This window comes from Salvelinus sp. IW2-2015, linkage group LG4p (genome assembly GCF_002910315.2).
Source record: "Salvelinus sp. IW2-2015 linkage group LG4p, ASM291031v2, whole genome shotgun sequence".
Taxonomy (NCBI): domain Eukaryota; kingdom Metazoa; phylum Chordata; class Actinopteri; order Salmoniformes; family Salmonidae; genus Salvelinus; species Salvelinus sp. IW2-2015.
This window is the reverse complement of record NC_036841.1, coordinates 9,646,723-9,664,374: the sequence shown is the minus strand read 5'-3', so window position 1 is coordinate 9,664,374 and position 17,652 is coordinate 9,646,723. Positions and strand designations below refer to the sequence as shown.

The 17,652-nt window shown below is 47.6% G+C and overlaps 1 protein-coding gene across 4 annotated transcripts in view; it reads right to left on the bottom strand.

Annotated features, from left to right (window-relative positions):
* The window catches only part of LOC111960382 (serine/threonine-protein kinase SIK3 homolog), a 39,111-nt gene that overhangs the window by 2,634 nt on the left and 18,825 nt on the right, over positions 1-17,652 (bottom strand). Inside the window, exons 2-24 of one of the 4 annotated variants that reach the window (XM_023982364.2) lie at positions 16,799-16,915; positions 16,518-16,581; positions 16,087-16,248; positions 15,830-15,954; positions 15,436-15,559; positions 15,212-15,330; positions 14,959-15,069; positions 14,704-14,838; positions 13,098-13,175; positions 12,281-12,390; positions 11,875-12,031; positions 11,611-11,760; positions 10,859-10,932; positions 10,254-10,388; positions 8,924-9,065; positions 5,367-5,486; positions 5,002-5,060; positions 4,650-4,753; positions 4,170-4,467; positions 1,908-2,608; positions 1,538-1,704; positions 1,143-1,272; positions 478-604 (exon numbers count right to left, since the gene is read on the bottom strand). In XM_023982364.2, the coding sequence (XP_023838132.2) occupies positions 483-604; positions 1,143-1,272; positions 1,538-1,704; positions 1,908-2,608; positions 4,170-4,467; positions 4,650-4,753; positions 5,002-5,060; positions 5,367-5,486; positions 8,924-9,065; positions 10,254-10,388; positions 10,859-10,932; positions 11,611-11,760; positions 11,875-12,031; positions 12,281-12,390; positions 13,098-13,175; positions 14,704-14,838; positions 14,959-15,069; positions 15,212-15,330; positions 15,436-15,559; positions 15,830-15,954; positions 16,087-16,248; positions 16,518-16,581; positions 16,799-16,915 (3,504 nt within the window). In that variant the 3' untranslated portion in view covers positions 478-482. Of the gene's footprint in view, positions 1-477; positions 605-1,142; positions 1,273-1,537; positions 1,705-1,907; positions 2,609-4,169; positions 4,468-4,649; positions 4,754-5,001; positions 5,061-5,366; positions 5,496-8,923; positions 9,066-10,253; positions 10,389-10,858; positions 10,933-11,610; positions 11,761-11,874; positions 12,032-12,280; positions 12,391-13,097; positions 13,176-14,703; positions 14,839-14,958; positions 15,070-15,211; positions 15,331-15,435; positions 15,560-15,829; positions 15,955-16,086; positions 16,249-16,517; positions 16,582-16,798; positions 16,916-17,652 lie in introns of all 4 variants that reach the window. The other 3 variants (XM_023982358.2, XM_023982374.2, XM_023982383.2) reach the window with 3 other exon arrangements.

The window sequence follows — 17,652 nt, the reverse complement described above, 5'->3', positions numbered from 1 at the left end:
TAAATGAACGTTTAATTAAATGACAACTGATCTAAGAACAGCATTAACATTTTGGGGTGGCAGGTAGCCTAGTGGTTAGAGCGTTGGACTAGTAGCCGAAAGGCTGCTGGATCGAATCCAAGAGCTGACAAGGTAAAAATCTGTTGCTCTGCCCCTGAACAAGGCAGTTAACCCACTGTTCCCTGGTAGCGTGTCAGTGTAAATAAGAATTTGTTCTTAACTGACTTGCCTAGTTAAAGGTAAAAAAAAAAAAATTTAATAAACAAACAGTGGCAACAGTATGGACAACCATTGACATGAGTCTGGTAAAGGACATTCACTGACTGTGTAGACTGAGTTCAGGCAACGGAGTCATACTGTAAGGTTGGTCCAAAATGGCTCCCGATTCCCCAAATATAGTGCACTACTGGTCAAAAGTAGAGCCCTATATAGGGAATAGGGTGCCATTTGAGACGCAGCCTAAGTGCATGTGCGTACCTGTGTTAGACCCCGGCCTGCTCCATGCTGTACTGCAGGTCTGGGGGTTTGTAGCTATGAAGGATGTTGCTGGTGCAGGACGACGGGTAGCAGGCTCCAGCGTGGAGCTCTCCCTCCACGTCACATACTGCCAGGAGAAAACACACAGACACACAGAATGAAGAATTCCTCCATGTTCAAGGCAGGTATTTGGTGGCTATTGTGACTGCATGTGCATGATCCTCTGTGGCTCCGTTGGGCGGCAGCTAGCCTAGCGGTTAGAGCGTTGGGCAGGTAACCGAAAGGTCGCTGGTTCGAATACCAGAGTCGTCACGGTGAAAATCTGCCGATGTGCTATTAAGCAAGGCACTTAWTCCTCATTTGTTCCAGGGGCGCCTTACTACTATGGCTGACCCTATAAAACAACATGTCACTGCACCTATCTGGTGTATTTCACAATAATATATCTATTTATAACGGCAGGATTATGGGTTCAATACCCTTTGAGACCACCAATAGAAAATGCATGCAAGTGTCTGCTAAAACGGCATATATTGTTTTACTATATATTAGTCCTGTGATAGAGATTATTTTAGAGTTCACATTTTACTTAGACCAGACTGAGTCTGCCACGTTTCATTCACTTTACCCCGTTTAGTATGCGAGTACGTGTACGTGACACTGACCTGACTCTTCCCGCTGGTGGAGCTGCTGGCTTCCTGTCAGAGATGATTGGCTGAGGATGTCAGACATGCGGGCGGAGCTCAGAGCCTTGCCAGCCAATAGGCTCATCCCAGACATGGGCTCGGCCTGTTCCTGAGGCGGTGCAGAAAGACATGTTAAGTACATAAACGCACGCACACAGACACACAATGTTCAATTCCAAATCAACCCCTAGGCATGCCATACAGATCTGAAAAGATAGGTAAGAGCAACACGGTCCATCGTGCCCTCTGATAGTTTACCTAGCCTAAGACCTATCCATTGAAACTATCCAATCCTTTGAGAGCTACACAAGAGGCTGAGAGATTCTGTAGATTCTATTTCTGTGGTCCCAAACGGAGCACCGTGAGAGACTCACATAGGCGTCGTCGCAGGTCTGGATGGTGTGGTGGCGCTGTAGCTGGCCCCGGGGCCGATAGKCGTCCCCCTGGGGGCCCCTGGTAGAGTAGCCCACTCCGTTACGGTCAGGCACGCCCTGCTCCATAACCTGCTGCCCCTGGGTCCTGCAGTCAACATGCTCATTGTCTGGAAGGGGGAAGAGAGGGAGGGAGGGATTACTGAAGTTGCTAAGTTAACAATGTAGAATGTAGCTTGTGTGACCGAAGCAGGAATGTGTAAAAAGCATGTGAATATCAGCATACAGGGATGTGAAAGCTGTTTGACACCATAGAATGTACAGAATCGAAATTGTCCTTCTATTTCTACGGCTGAGCCTGCTTGACCCTTACCTCTGGTTGTGGTGGTGCTCCTGATGTAGCCGTGTCTGTGTGTGGGGGAGTTGTAGGGGGGCGTCCCTCCCTGGGGGGGGCCCAGCAGGTCATGGCCGTCCCCACAGCCTTGGGCCTTGGCCAGGAGGCCCTCATGGTAGCCGGGTGGCAGGTCATCCTCCTCCATGCTCTCTGAGTGGGGCAGGCTGGGGGGCTGGACGTCTGGGGGCCTGATCTGGAGGAGGTGGTGGTAGGGGCTTCCCGGCTCCAGAGACTCCCCTTGGCCGAGCTGGCGCAGCAGCAGCATTTCCGTGTAGTCCTGGGGCACGTTGGGGGAAGTGGGGGGTGCCGGCCGAGGGCTCTGCCTCTTCAGCAGGGAGGCCAGGTCCTGGGGGGGCAGGCGGGGGTCGGCGTGGCCCGTCAGGGAGTGGCGGGGGGAGAGGAGACCCTGTAGGGTGGGGGTGACGTGCTGCTGGGGCCGGTACTCCAGGGGGGTGGGGGAGAGGAGAGCCTGCTGCAGGGCAGAGGGGCTCCCGTAGCCCCCGCCTCCAGCGCCACCAACCACCCCACCCTGGTAGCCCTCCATCCCTGGAACCTTGAGGGAGGTCCCCTGGAGGTAGGGGTTGTAGCCCCCCACCACCCCCGATGGCCGAGACCCCTCGCCGAACAGATGGGGGTTGAAGGCGGCCTGGTCGTATGTGTTGAACCGTCCGAGGCTACGACTGGGGAGGGAGGGACCAGGGAAGAGCGGGGGAATAGTCAGCTTATATGCTACTTGCAACAAAATGTATCATCCAATGCAAATACTTCTGAGAGGGGAAAAAACAAATACACCATTGAGATGAAGTATTTTGGATTAAGGAAGTATACAAGAAATAAATGCCAGTTATTATTAGTAGTAGTACAAATATTAAATGAGTTATTATGAACAGTATGAGTGGTGAGAGAAGTATGACAAAACACAAATATGTCTACGTGATTCTGACATGACAATACAATTCTACATCTTAAATACAACAGTATGACCCACTATTATGGGTGATAATTAGCACAGAAGCCTTCCGGATTAAAGGTCACAAGTCCACTGAAGGGTGTGCAAGCAGTCATGGTATTGAGTGACAACCTCAAATACACACAAATTCTGTTGCTTTGCCAGAGGAAATGACAGGAAAATCAAATGATGAGGTAACCACCAAGCTTGTCACCCCCTCTCAATGAACGTGGTCTAGGCTAAACATAGAAATACAACACAGACTGTTGGGTGAATATGTGTTTAGTTCCTACAGTGTTACTACCAGCTGGGGTGGAGGAGAAATACAACACACAGACTGTTGGGTATAGGAATTCCTAGTTCCTACAGTGTTGCTACCAGCTGGAAGGGACACTCCTACCACTAGCAGTCATCCCACCACCTACGTCCATTTAGTCAGCCAATCTCAGTGGAGGATTCAGAGGTGACGGGACGTCTTCTTTTTCAGCCAAGTAGGTTTTTTGGTTTATCAAAACACTTTGGTAACAGTGGTATTTCTCAATGTAAAAYCCCACAACAATTTGTCTGAAATCCACTAACCGATCAGGTGTAAGACCCTGTTGTACCTGAATAGCAGGGGCGTAAAAAAACTAATTTGGCCCCGCAGGTTGCATTCGGTCTTCACAGAGGTCTCGAGGGCCGCACTTAATATTGATTATAWTTCCTCGCAGTCAAAAAGTGCAAAAGATAACATAACCTCTGTCCATTGCATTTTGGATGTTTTTTGCTCCCTGACTGTCTAGCTTTCGTTTTCGAAAGGGCCCGATAGAATGGGCTCACGGGTCCATTTGTTTGACACCCCTGCTATATAGAGTACTTTTGACCAGGGCACATGGTCTAAAGGAGTTCAGGATATAGGGAATAGGCTGCCATTTAGGATGCATCCCATGCTGCCTCTAAATCCCACCTCCCAATAATACAAGCCCAAAAAGATTTACACCACGGTTTATAAAACTGTATTATGAGTGAGTTTTGGGCTTCAGGAACATGGCTTCCTAGGGTTGACGGAGGTATGAGAGACTGAAATCTACAATAACTGAAGATGACGAAAACCCCCCAAAAAATGGGGGGGGGGGGGGAATAGATGAAATGGAGGTATTTACAGTGTGAGGACATGCGAGAAAGCCCAAAACACAGAGTTGAAGAACATGAAAGTTTAAGAAAAGTGATGGAGGGAAAATAAAAACTAAAATCAAAAAGTGCAAAGGGGAACAGCCATGACGGGTCAGCCATACAGGCAGCGTGAGGGTCACCTGTGGGTCTCGGCATTGTCTGCGCTCAGCTGCTTCCCCAGGACCCGGTGAGAGCACGGCGTGGAAAGGAAAGCCTGCTGCTGGCGCTGCAGGGCCCCGCCCCCTCCCAGCTCCACCTCCTGCACCTGGATAGTCACCTGCTGCTGGGGCATGGGGACGCCCCCCCCACGGGAAGAGGAGCAGGGCTGCTGCTGCTGGGGGGGCAGTGTGACGGGGCAAAGGCCGCAAGGGGGGGGACTCCCGCTGGAGGGCTGGTAGAGGGCGGGGGCGTGCTGGTACTGCACCGCTGATGGTACACCTGGGGGGAGGAGGGAGAGATCAGTCAGTCAGGAGAGAGCTAATATACCTACAAACGGGTTATTTCAACCATCACTTAGTCTTAATAAGGGATCATTAACAATGCTGTCATATTGACTGATCATTCAGTCCTTTAGTCCAATAAAAAGACAAGTAAGAATAAGGGGTAGAGTTAGAACTCACCATGCCCCTGCATCATCGCTGTTGGAGGGGGACTCTGATTGGGCTGTCTGAAAAGGTGGTTGCTGGCATGTGTAGGCGGTGGGCTGGAGGGCTGGATATGCAACCTGAGGGAAGGGAGAGAACAGACAGGGAGGTAAATAACACTTCAAATCAATAGAGCGGCACAAAAGCCTGGCTTGTTGGTGGAGCTTCTCTGAGCTGCACTACATGTGTTTAGCAGACTATTGCCATAGAGTGTGTTCCTTTGAACCTGTGTGCATAAAAATAAATGCTTGTTATTAGTCACTAATGAGTATCATCAGTCTCTTGCTCAGAGTGTTGACAACTCAGGGTGTGTGTGTGGTGTTTTCACCTCTGGAGCTGGTGGGTAAGGTGACTGGGCTGGCAGTCTCCGTGTCCCAAAGACAGGGCCTGCAGAACGGAGAGAAAGATTTAGCTAATGGAAAAACAATTTAGGAACGCATAATGGCATGTGTTTACGGTGTTTGTGTCACATCGACCTGCATTTCCCAGTGTGTGTGTCTTTCAGAGATGGGGACAGAAATGTCCCAGGCTCAAAGTGACTTGCATCTGCTGGTGTAGAAGACACTGCTCCAGCTGATACAAACCATGCAGTGTGTGTGTCTGTGTCTGTGTCTTTCTCTGTGTGTCTCTGTGCGTGTGTCTGTCGCCGCGTGCGTGTGTATGTGCGCCTGTGTCGGTATGTGTCACAGTGACCTGTATCTGCTGGTGTAGAATCTGCTGCTCCTGCTGGTACAGGAAATGCTGTTGTTGTGTGTGCTCAAGCAGCCGCTCGTCCTGGGGGAAAGCGTACATCTTCTGCAGCTGCTCACACTCCTGGTACACATACGCGCACAAACACACAACAAACATATTGTRGTTAGAGACCACACAAAGAAAGACAGTGGAACCTGAAATATAATGAATAGCATTACTTGCGGTCACTTTCACGCAGAATACCCCATCCGACGATAATAGAATGCAACAATAAAAGAGATTAAAATCAATTCTTTGTCGCATGTCAAAAAGGCCATTTCCTTCTTATGTATATTGGATGAGCAATAAAGCTTTTTGAATTAAATTGAATCCATTTCAGAGTCTATGAGGTTTGTATGCAAGGCATGTTGTCCTTCCTTACACTTCTAAAATGGCTGTTAACTCCATTAGACAGACCGGTTCTGAAATCATCAATATAGAATTTTCCCTATTGCCTTGTTGTGCACTGCTACAATGACCTTGGAGATCCCTCCGCCACCTCTCTAGCGCTAGTCTCTCATCACAGGCTCGACATTAAACTGTTAAATCGATTAGCTAATATCTAGCCTGGTCCCAGACCTGTTTGTGCTATCATTTTGGCATGACAAAGAGTTGACATGATAGCACAACAGATCTGGGACAAGGCTAGCGGATTTGGTTCTGGGTGCCGTAATGACTTTAGCTTTGACCGAGGGCAGAGGTGCTGGCGACATCAATGGCAGCTTGTTTTGTATTGACGCTCACCCCCGTGACCCAACAGCCTAGTGTTTACTCTCACCATAACACCATCCCAAATTTGAGTCTGTGGGATTACCCCTAATTACCACCGCAGTGACATCGGCACCCTTAGGCCCAATCTCCTCAAACCTGCTGAACCTCTTGATGCCTCCACCTTGGATCTGTGTCTACTACATACTGACTGTATTGCTAAAGCAGTTCAGTGTTTCAATCCAACACTGCACAATCTGTCCTTGTGTATGGAATCAAACTAATTGAAGGTTAAGTGGGAGTAAGTGGATTACATCAAGTGCCTGCACACTTCGGTGCAGAAGGAAGATAGAATGAAACAGAAGCGTACGGGGTAAGGCAGGACAATGCTTAGGAGCTGCAGTGCTTACCCAAAGAAGTATTGTAGACTGCAGAGCAATGCAAAAAACAAAAAAAACACAAGTTTGTTTTTGGTAAGTCTTTACATATTTCAATATAGTTGAACGCCAGCCTCGGCGTTGTGTAGAGGTGCAGGTGACAGAATGTCGAAAAAAGCTGGGTAAAAAAAGATGAAAAAAGTACATCGATGACTTGTTCTTTACATGGAAACATATTGAATGAAAAGCAAAAAATTAAAAATGTCCTTGGTTTCGGAGAATGGTAGAATGGTATGGTTTCTGGAAAAAAAGATGGATGGGAGGGGTATTTAAGTATACAGACTAAACAAGAAGAAACCTGTGTTTTGGTGTCTCTACACGGGTCGATACAATGGAGCAGGTAGGTACGGGTTAAGGCAGGATCAGCAGGAGCAGGTGGGTAGGGGAAATAAGGACCAGCGGATTTGAGAGAAAGAGAATTACAAGAGGCCTTTCAACTGATGGGATCTCAATGGAGAGCCAGTTCCTGTGTTTCATACCACCTGGAACTTACAGAGGCAAAAGTAGAGCACTTGACAAGCTATCTAGCTATGTGCGTATGCAAGTGATTCTATTGTGACAAAGGCATTAATTGAATCACGGTAAGACCCGCTCTTTTCCCCGGATGCATTAACAAAATACTTTCCAGTGAGGCCAGACAGTTTAGTATGACGATASACGACGTCAGGGAGTCAGTCATTAAAACACCAGAACAGTACAAAGTGGAGATGTACACACTGACTCTACACTGAATCTCCTCTAAAGAGGCTCAGTATCTAAATCTGTCCTTTCACTGTGTAGGAAAACAAAGCAGGTGSAAAGTAAGTGGATGACGTCAAGGGAGGATTGTGTGGCATTCACACTTGCGCCCCAGGGGTTGTGGGTAGTCCGGGCACCTATGTAGGAGCAGCAGGTAGATACATTGGAGCAGGTACGGGGTAAGGCAGGACTATGCTTAGGAGCTGCAGGAAGTGGTAAATCAGGACTAGTCTCTKGTGAAAGAAGAAAACATAAAAATGCTATGTCTTTCGGGAGGCTGTGAGATACAGTGCTTTGAGAAAGTATTCAGAACCCTTGACTGTTTCTAAAAGAGATTTAATTGTTTTTTTTCACTCATCAATCTACACACAATACCCCATAATGACAAAGCAAAAACAGGTTTTTAGAAATGTTTGCAAATGTATWAAAAAAAAACGGAAATATCACATTTACATAAGTATTCAGAACCTTTATTTAGTACTTTGTTGAAGAACCTTTGGAAGTGATTACAACCTCGAGTCTTCTTGGGTATGACGCTACAAGCTTGGCACATCTGTATTTGGGGACTTTCTCCCATTCTTCTCTGCAGATCCTCTCAAGCTCTTTCAGGTTGGATGGGGAGCGTTGCTGCACAGCTATTTTCAGGTCTCTCCAGAGATGTTCGATTGGGTTCAAGTCCGGGCTCTGGCTGGGTCACTCAAGGACATTCAGAGACTTGTCCCGAAATACTTTGAACTTGATTTCATCAGACCAGAGAATCTTGTTTCTCATAATCTGAGTCCTTTAGGTGCCTTTTGGCAAACTCCAAGCAGGCTGTCATGTGCCACTCTACCATAAAGGCCTGATTGGTGGAGTGCTGCAGAGATGGTTGTCATTCTGGAGGTTCTCCCATCTCCCATCTCCACAGAGAAACACTGGATCTTTGTCAGAATGACCATCAGGTTCTTGGTCACCTCCCTGACCAAGGCAATTCTCCCCTGATTGCTCAGTTTAGCTGGGCYGCCAGCTCTAGGAAGAGTCTTGGTGGTTCCAAACTTCTTCRATTTAAGAATGATGGAGGCCACTGTGTTCTTGGAGACCTTCAATGGTGCAGACATTTTTTGTTACCCTTCCCCAGATCTGTGCCTCGACACAGTCCTGTCTCTGAGCTCTACGGACAATTCCTTCGACCTCATGGATTGGTTTTTGCTCTGACATGCACTGTCAACTTTGGACCTTAAATAGACAGGTGTGTGCCTTTCCAAATCATGTCCAATCAATTYAATTTACCACAGGTGTACTCCAAWCAAGTTGTACAAACATCTCAAGGATGATTAAGTAAACAGGATGCACCTGAGCTCAATTTCAAGTCTTATAGCAAAGGGACTGAATACTTACGTAAATAAGGTATCCGTTTTCTATTTGTCATACATTTGTAAAGATATGTGAAAACCCGTTTTCGCTTTGTCATTATGAGGTACAGTGTGTAGATTAACGAGGATTTGTGTTTATTTAATCCATTTTAGAATAAGGCTGTAACATAAAATGTGGAAAAAGTCAACTGGTCTGAATACTTCCCGAATGCACTGTATGTACCAGGTGGGGGTGCACAGAACCAGGTGGGGTTGTACAGAACCAGGTGGGGGTGCACAGTACCTGTTTGAGCTGCCTGATGAGGCTGCTGTTCTCCAGGTGGGTCTTAAAGGCCTGGATGGTGGTGGCCCCATCGGAGAAGCGCCTCACAGGGGAGAAACGCTCCATGGGCAAGTGCAGGGTGTTACAGTCCTTGTAGATGGACCTGGGGAGAAGCGCAGAGCCGCAAACAAACAGACACATAGACAGGAGCCAGACATACATAGAAATGGATACAGAGGTGAAGTCGCATACAGACGAAGTCATACAGACAGAAAAATGAAAGAATGAAAAATCACATTTACATGAGCTCCTCTGGTCTCTCTGCATGATCATAATGTCACTGTAAACAAACAGCTGATCCTAGAACCGTGAACAGAGGATCCACAGCAACACACAGCAGGACTGCGTCACTGTGTCGTCATACCCAGTCCAAACCAAGACCTGATCGGCAAGATCATTTGGAGAATCCAATACCTGAAGCGTTCTTCAGTTGCAGTCAAACAAGAAAAGAAAAAAATCTATACCGAGAATAGCTAGCTAGAGAAATCAGATAATAGCTAGCTAGAGAAATCAGATAATAGCTAGGCTGACTCAAACTGGCTGTAGAAAGAACAGCTTGGAATAATTATAATAAAGATGCTTCTCCTAAACAGAGCTGAACGTGTTCAAACAGTATCAGAAGACCAGCCGCATGTATCAAACGAGTGCTGATTTAGGATCGGTTTTGCCGGATAAGGTCCCAATGAACGAGATTAGATGGGGAGCTGATCCTAGGTCAGCACTCCTACTCTGAGACGCTCGATAATATCTGTCCTCAGCCAATGAGATGGCAACTTCTCCAGAACCCAGACTGTCCAACGGCTGACCTGCAGCTCAGGAGAACTCGGAGCCCGGCGCAAGGCTCTGGTAACTGGTTCTGTTACCTAACCTACCCCTGGATCACTAGAAGTCCTCATGTCGTATGCTTCAAGCTGGTGACTATGATAGTGTAACCTGCATGGTGCAATGGTGTCCAGGTCCCTGCTCCTGTGTGCTGGCTGGAGCCCATTCATGCCCCCCCTGGTGTGGACTTTCAGCTCATTATAGCYTGAGAATATGTGTCTCTGTGAATGCCTCCTAAGTTCCTGTGCCCCTTTCCCTGCCTCGCTGAATGCTGGGGCCCCCCCCACCCCCAGTGAGGACTTTTGGCTCAGTGAAGGGTGTGTATGTGTGTCTGTGCATCTTTAGTGCTTGTGTCCCTATCTCTAGATACTGTCCCTGCTCCCTCGTTGCTGTGGGTCGGGGCCCATGCATGCCCCCCCTGGCCTGGGGCGGGGTGTCTGTCTGTCAGCCTCAGTGTGGGGCCCCTCACCGGCAGTGCTGCTCCGGGGCCCACCCCCTCTGTCGGGAGCCCTGGGSCCTCTGCGAGTCTGCCAGCGGCTCACCGCCGTGCGCCGTGCTCATGAGCGCGTGCGTCGTGTGCCGCTTGGAGCGGTTCGCCAAGTACCTGGGCCGCGGGGAGGGAGACAGGAAGCAGCACTGGTCAGCTCTCTGTCCTCATTGGGGGAGGGGGGAAAAAAACCACCCTCCCCCTTCCTTCAGGCAGGACGAATCACACATCAGATAACGCCCACAACCCCCCGTTCCAATTTGAGGATTGGATTGTTTGAGCAAGCTTAGTGTAAGCGAAGCCGTGGCGGGATAATTTGGCGGCATAATTTGAAATGAGAGAGATATTTTAAGAGGAGATTTAGAGAGGTAGATTTGGTAGAAGTTGGAGAGGAGTTGCTTGATCGCCTTATGAAAGCCAGTTGCGTGATGAGAAGGGGGCACCGGAACAACAGTGGCCAGGTCCCCCGGTGGCAGAAAGCAGTGCTGCAGCCTACTTGCATCTCGACTCCCAGTAACCCAGGAACACCAGCGCTTCTACGGTCACGCTCCAAAGCCCCCCTGTCCCCGTCACCCTCCCAGGCTTACCTCTGCACCGCCTCCTGGTCGGGCTCCCCGTCAGAACCCTCCTCATCCACCGGAGCCACAGCCGGGATGGGGTGCTGCAAGAGGGAGGGAGAGGGAGAACGGGAGAAGGAGAGAGAGAGAGAACATGATGAGGAAAAACAATGTTGGACAGTGACACTGAAAACAGGTGGGGGATGTATAAAACCACTGTCACCTCAGTAGACAGAGCAGGTACATAGGCACTGACAGAGCACATGGCATAGTAGACTGAACTAGACAAAAACTATACTCTTAAGTGACCTGGGTTTAAATACTATTTAGGATATCTCAATAACTTTCAAAGGCATTTGGAAGTACATTTAGTAGTTGAATACTGGGATGTATTTGGAAATACACTGGGAAAGTAATGGCATGCATTTGAAAATACTCAAATATACAGTGTATTTTCAAATACAAATAAATACTCCCATGCATTTGAACCCAGTATTTAAAATAATGGATTTGTACATAAGTATTTGAAAATATTTTCAAATAGTTGTCATTTAATATGAAATTATTCGAAAATTGTTGATCCGGACTACATTATTTATTTATATTTACATTATACACAGAAAATAAGTATTTAAATAACAAATACACATGCATTTGAATCCAGTTCTGGCTCTTAAACACACACACACACACACACACACACACACACACACACACACACACACACACACACACACACACACACACACACACACTCTAACATTGGGAGGGCAGGGACTCACAGGGTTGGCGACCAGAGGGGACTGTCCCCGTGGCCTCTTCAGTAGCTGGGCGTGCAGCTGGATGTTGGCCCCACCATCCGAGGCCCTGCGGCCCAGGGGTCCCATGCCATTCAGCAGCTGCAGGGTGGGGGGCTGCAGCAGGGACTGCTCCTGGAGGGACAGAGAGCGGGAGGGACATCAGTTTAGCCCACACAGATATAAATATAGATGGACTATGTAACTATACTCTGTCATACCACACACACACACTTTCTGATCCCTCACCTTGTATTCCAGCTGCTGTGTGGGCTGCAGGTGTGGGTTCTGGGTGGGCATCAGTGTGTGCATGTGGCCCATGGTGGGGGGCATAGGGAAGGGGGGCTGGGGGGCCACACGGGGGAACCCAGGGGGCAGCTTCTGCAGATCCTCCTGCATCTCCGTCCTGATAGAGAACACAGTCAGCAAGGAGATGCAAGCACACACGTACACACACGCACGCACGCACGCACACACACGCACGCACGCACACACACGCATGCACACACACGTACACACACACACACGTACGTACACACACACACAAGGGTACACACACTGATAAAAGACGGCCAGACAAACAGCCAGCCAGACGGCAAGATAGAGAGACAGACCGACGGACGGACAGACAGGAGAGACAAGGTGAATAGAGTACCTGGGGTCTGGGACGCCCACAGTGTGACGCCTCATGGACAGGTAGCGAGCCATGGCCTCTGGAGACGGCTCCTCTGCGTCATCACTGTCCAGGGCCATGTTTCCGTCCGGCTACACAGCAAAGGACAAACAATATCTGTATGTGTAACAATACATTCGATTCTGCATTTGTGTATGTGGTATGCCATTGTGTATCTGTGTAATTCAGAGTTGGATATATGTGAATCACAGGGTTATATTAGTGTAGGATCCCACAAAACAACACAATTGCTGTGCAGTCTAGATAAAAAAGTTATTAAATTCCTACATAAAAAGGCCCAGTGCAGTTTTATATATTTCCASATTATGAGGTTGGAATAATATTGTGAAATAGTGAAAATTATGATAATGCCCTTTTAGTGTAAGAGCTGTTTGAAAAGACCACCTGAAATTCTGCCTGTTTAGGTGGGATGGAGTTCTGGCCTGCCTGGTGAATTACCTAATAGACCAATAAGATAGAGATTCCCAAACGTCACTACCAACAACAGGTAGTTTAGACCACAGTCCAAGCAAAATTCTTGCTTGAGAAATTGCTCTTTGCTAAAAAAGCTAATTGTGTTTCTTTTTGACCATTTAATTGAAAACAAATCGCAGTACGGTACTTAAATTGTGACCCAAAAATTATTTTGTATCGAGATAAAAKACGTCTGTCTTGGACTCTAAAGAAGTGTGCCAGGAGGCTAAGCTTAAAGCGATCATAGCAAACAGGCCACCATGTCAGTGTCACTAGAGCAGCTGCATTGCAGGATTGTGAAATGGATGTTGGTGGACTCACTAACCTCAACGATCTGGTTCTCTGGGTTGATCAGCTGGACGTGAGGGACATTCATGCTAACGGGATTACCCTGCTGATCCGTCTGCAGGAAAAAGACATGCGTACACACAAACACGTACACACACAGCTAAGGTCACTCAATGATCGACCTGATTGGCAAGCAATCTGCTCTGGCCTGCTGATAGGGGGATGTGGGTCACTCCGTTCACCTCAACGTAACGGATGGTTTGAGCATGGTGAAGTTAATTACACTTTGGATGGTGTATTAATACACCTAACTCAGTTGTCGGAGAGGAAGGAAACCTCTCAGGGATTTCACCATGATGCCAATGGTGACTTTAAAAGTTACAGAGTTTAATGGCTGTGATAGGAGAAAGCTGAGGATGGATCAACAACATTGTAGTTATTCCAAAATACTAACCTAACTGACAGAGTGATAGGAAGGTAGCCTGTACAGAATAAATAATATTAATATTCCAAAACATGTATCGTATTTGCAACAAGGCACTAAAGTAATACTGCAAAACATGTGGCAAAGCAATTCACCTTTTGTCCTGAATACAAAGTGATATGTTAAGGGCAAAACCAATACAACACATTACTAAGTATCACTCTGCATATTTTCATGCATAGTGTTGGCTGCATCATGTTATGGGCATGCTTGTATTCGTAAAGGACTGGGGATAAAAAAAAGAAAATGTAAAAAAAAGAATGGAGCTAAGCACAGACAAAATCCTAGAGTAAAACCTGGTTCAGTCTGCTTTCCACCAGACACTACAAATTCACCTTTCAGCAGGATAATAACCTAAAACACATCCCCCTCTTCACCTCAGATGGCACAGGTTTAGTTAAATAGGCAAACAATTGGGCTTGACCGGTAACGTTGTCGGTAGTAAAGCAGCTAATGCCGCTTGTTCCGCTCTCCGGTTGGCATTTGATTAAACCGCAGTATTTTTTATATTGTTTTTAACCTTTAACTAGGCAAGTCAGTTAAGAAATTATTTACAATGACGGCCTACACCGGCCAAACCCGGACGACACTTGGCGAATTGTGCGCTGCCCTATGGGACTCCCAATCACGGCCGGTTGTGATACAGCCTGGAATCGAACCAGGGTGTCTGCAGTGACGCTTCAAGCACTGAGATGCAGTGCCTTAGACCGCTGCGCCAATTTGGGAGCCCAAGCCTTCTACTCAGTTCCTTCGTTGTCAAAGACAACTATCAAATTTCGCTAAAACATCGCTCTTTCCTTTGAATGGCTCTGATGTTAGTGATGTGTCCTTGGCTGCAACGAGACGTTTCCATTCCTCTTTTGTAGGCTTCATCATTCACTGAAGTACAAAGGCATCTGAGGTAAAGTATTGACTACCGGAGAAAGGCGCGAGAGTGAACCGACGGAAGGGGGTGCGGAGAAAAATAAATAAATACTATTTATCTTTTTATAAAGTGAACTACATTAGGCCAGTTTGCTCCACACATTATATACCTCTAACCCCCAAAAAGACACCTAATTGTATAACTAAACCATGATATGGTATCCGTTCCATATAATCTTAGTAACCAATAAAATCAAATTCCTTAGAATCTATAGATCCGAGGGGCAAAGGTTACCTGTACAGCGTTGAGAGGGTAGCCAATGGGGCGGGGCGTGGGCGGGGCCACGCGCAGGGTCTTGTGTTTCTTCAGGCGGTCAGAGAGCAGGCTGTAGATGGCGCTGTAGTGATCATACGCATCAGTGTGCAGAGACTGGAGAGAACGGGCGAAAGAGAGGTGAAACAAGACAACCGTTAGCCAATGGCATTTCATATGCACAACAGCGTTTGTCTACTGCAACAATCTTGTGTCTAGTGTGTGTGTTGGTCCCACTTGGAGTGTGCGCTCGCGGTCCAGTCCCATCTCAGACATGGCCATCAGCACCTGCTCGTTGATGAGCTCGGTCTCCCGCTCAGACTTCACCTGCTCACATTCCACTATCAACTGAGAGAGACAGAGACAGAAAATCCATTAAAACGTTGGGTCCATTCTTCATTGAGTCCATTGAAATCAAAGACAATGGTTCAGAGCAGTCTTGCCAGATCATCCAAAAGCAGCTCGATGGACCCAGAGTTCGGGAACTCACCCTCTCAAACTCTGGGTCGGGGTCTCCCTGCTTCATCCACTTGTTCTTACAGATCTGCTCCATGGAGAGGCGTCTACTGGGCTCCAGCACCAGCATGTGTCGGATCAGGTACTCACAGTCTGTCAGACAGAATACGGCGTCAGAAGGGCAACACACCTCACAGCAGCCAGTCAGACCCCGTAGAAGACAACTTGCAAGGTACTAGTGCTGGCATCGGGTCTCACCTGTGGACATGAAGAAGGGGATGCGGAACTTCCCGCTCAGCACCCGGGCCCTCAGGTTCTGGAGGGTGCTGCCGTCAAACGGCAAGGCACCGCACACCAGAACATACAGCACCACGCCCAAACTCTACACAGAGAAAGAGAGAGAGCGAGAGAGAAAGAGAGAGAGAAAGAGGAAAAGGATGAGGAGGAGTAACCCCTCATAGGTGAGATTCTCGACCCTTTTCCAAAAGTGGGCATAGATACACTCCCTGTCTTGGAATTGAAAGCACTGGATTGGGGTGTAAGTATGGGCTGAAAGGAATGTCCACCGTTGTTAAATCTATGCCGGGAAGTGTGAATTTGGACGTAGCCATGGTCTTATAGGAACTAGCATTACTAAGACTAGGACACTGACCCAGATGTCCACTTTGGGTCCGTCGTACTCCTTCCCTTCGAAGAGCTCTGGGGCTGCATAGGGAGGACTCCCACACCAGGTCTTTAGCAGCTGGCCTCTGGAGAACAGGTTACTGAAGCCAAAGTCTACCATGGACAGAGGAGGGAAGTTCAAAAAAAGAGAGGGGGAAAAAAGGAGATAAGCGGGGGGGGGGGATCAACCTTCTCTTCCCGTGATCTACCCCAACACACTCCTAGAAATCAAGGGAAAAACTATACCTGCAATCTTGATGTTGAGGTTGTGYTCCAGGAGCAGGTTTTCGGCCTTCAGGTCTCGGTGGACGATGTTGCGGCAGTGGCAGAAGTGGACGGCCGCCACGATCTGCTTGAACTTCCGCCGCGCGTCCTTCTCCGCCATCCTGCCGTGGGCCACCAGGTGGTCTGAACACAGACAGGTGAGAGGCCAAAGTTCAAATTCAGTTCATTTGCCTTTTACAGGGGTTTTACTCTGCATCTCCCCGAGATCCACCACTTCACATCACATTGAAACAATGACGACGTCAAACCCAGGATCACAGACAAGCAGATAGTCACTAGCCAGAGCCATTGACATAGGTAGTAAACCATACAATTGTGAACAAGTGGAGAGGTCAAATGTGACTATGTGAGCATACAAAAAGACAATGGCTTACTACAAAAGACAGACTTACCAAAAATCTCCCCGCCACTGGCATACTCTGTTACCAGGTAGATCATCCTCTCGGTCTCCATTACCTGATGAGACAGACATTTGCATTGACAATATAACCGCTGCAGTCAACATCACTAAACACACAGCATCAGCAGTGTGGATCCGGTTTAGGGTGAAGTTGCCTGTAGACACTGATCTTGGGTCAGATTTGCAATCTCCATACAAACGGTTATGGTTGTGGGAGGGGATCCTAGATCTGTACTTAGGGCAAACTCCACCCCGGAGCTGTGATCTACTGACCTGGTAGAGACGAATGATGTGAGGGTGCCTCAGCATCTTCATGATCTGCACCTCCCTGAAGATCTTCTTCAGGTTCTCATCGTCCAGCTGGGTCTTGTCCACTATTTTGATGGCCACCTGAACAGAGACAGAAAGACAATGGAGTGGGAGTTAGTACAAGATATCTTTTGAACCATTTCAAGCGAACCAAAACCATTTGAGCAAAATGACTCATCAATGAGTGACCATACTCAACTCATCAACAGGAGGTCAAAGTCAGAGCACTGATCAGGGACACAGTGGCACCCTATTCCCTATTTACTGCACTAAAGGTAGTGCACTGTATAGGTAGTAGGGTGCCATTTGGAACCCTGAGTATTCATATCAGATAATCAGATACTTCCTTTGGCTTAGATAAAGAACCACAGAAACACCAACACTGAGACAAAGAAAGCAAATATTCCCACCTCTCTCATCTCACACCATCCACAAAAGCCAGGGAATTTGCCTTCTAGGTTCTAGGAATTAGCCTAACATGTTCATCATATAATAAATAAGACATGGATTTTATAAATAGCCTAGCGCCTGTCAAAGACCCAACGAGGGGCGCCCGCCTACAACTAAGCTGAGCCCTCCTGCTGACCTGACATTGACAGAGACAACGCTTCAGGTGTCAAAGACCTTAGGGGAGGGTTGACTAACATAATGGAACAGAAATAACAGGTCAGCGTATTTTTTAAACATTTATTTCACCTTTATTTAACCAGGTAGGCAAGTTGAGAACAAGTTCTCATTTACAACTGCGACCTGGCCAAGATAAAGCAAAGCAGTTCGACACATACAACAACACAGAGTTACACATGGAGTAAAACAAA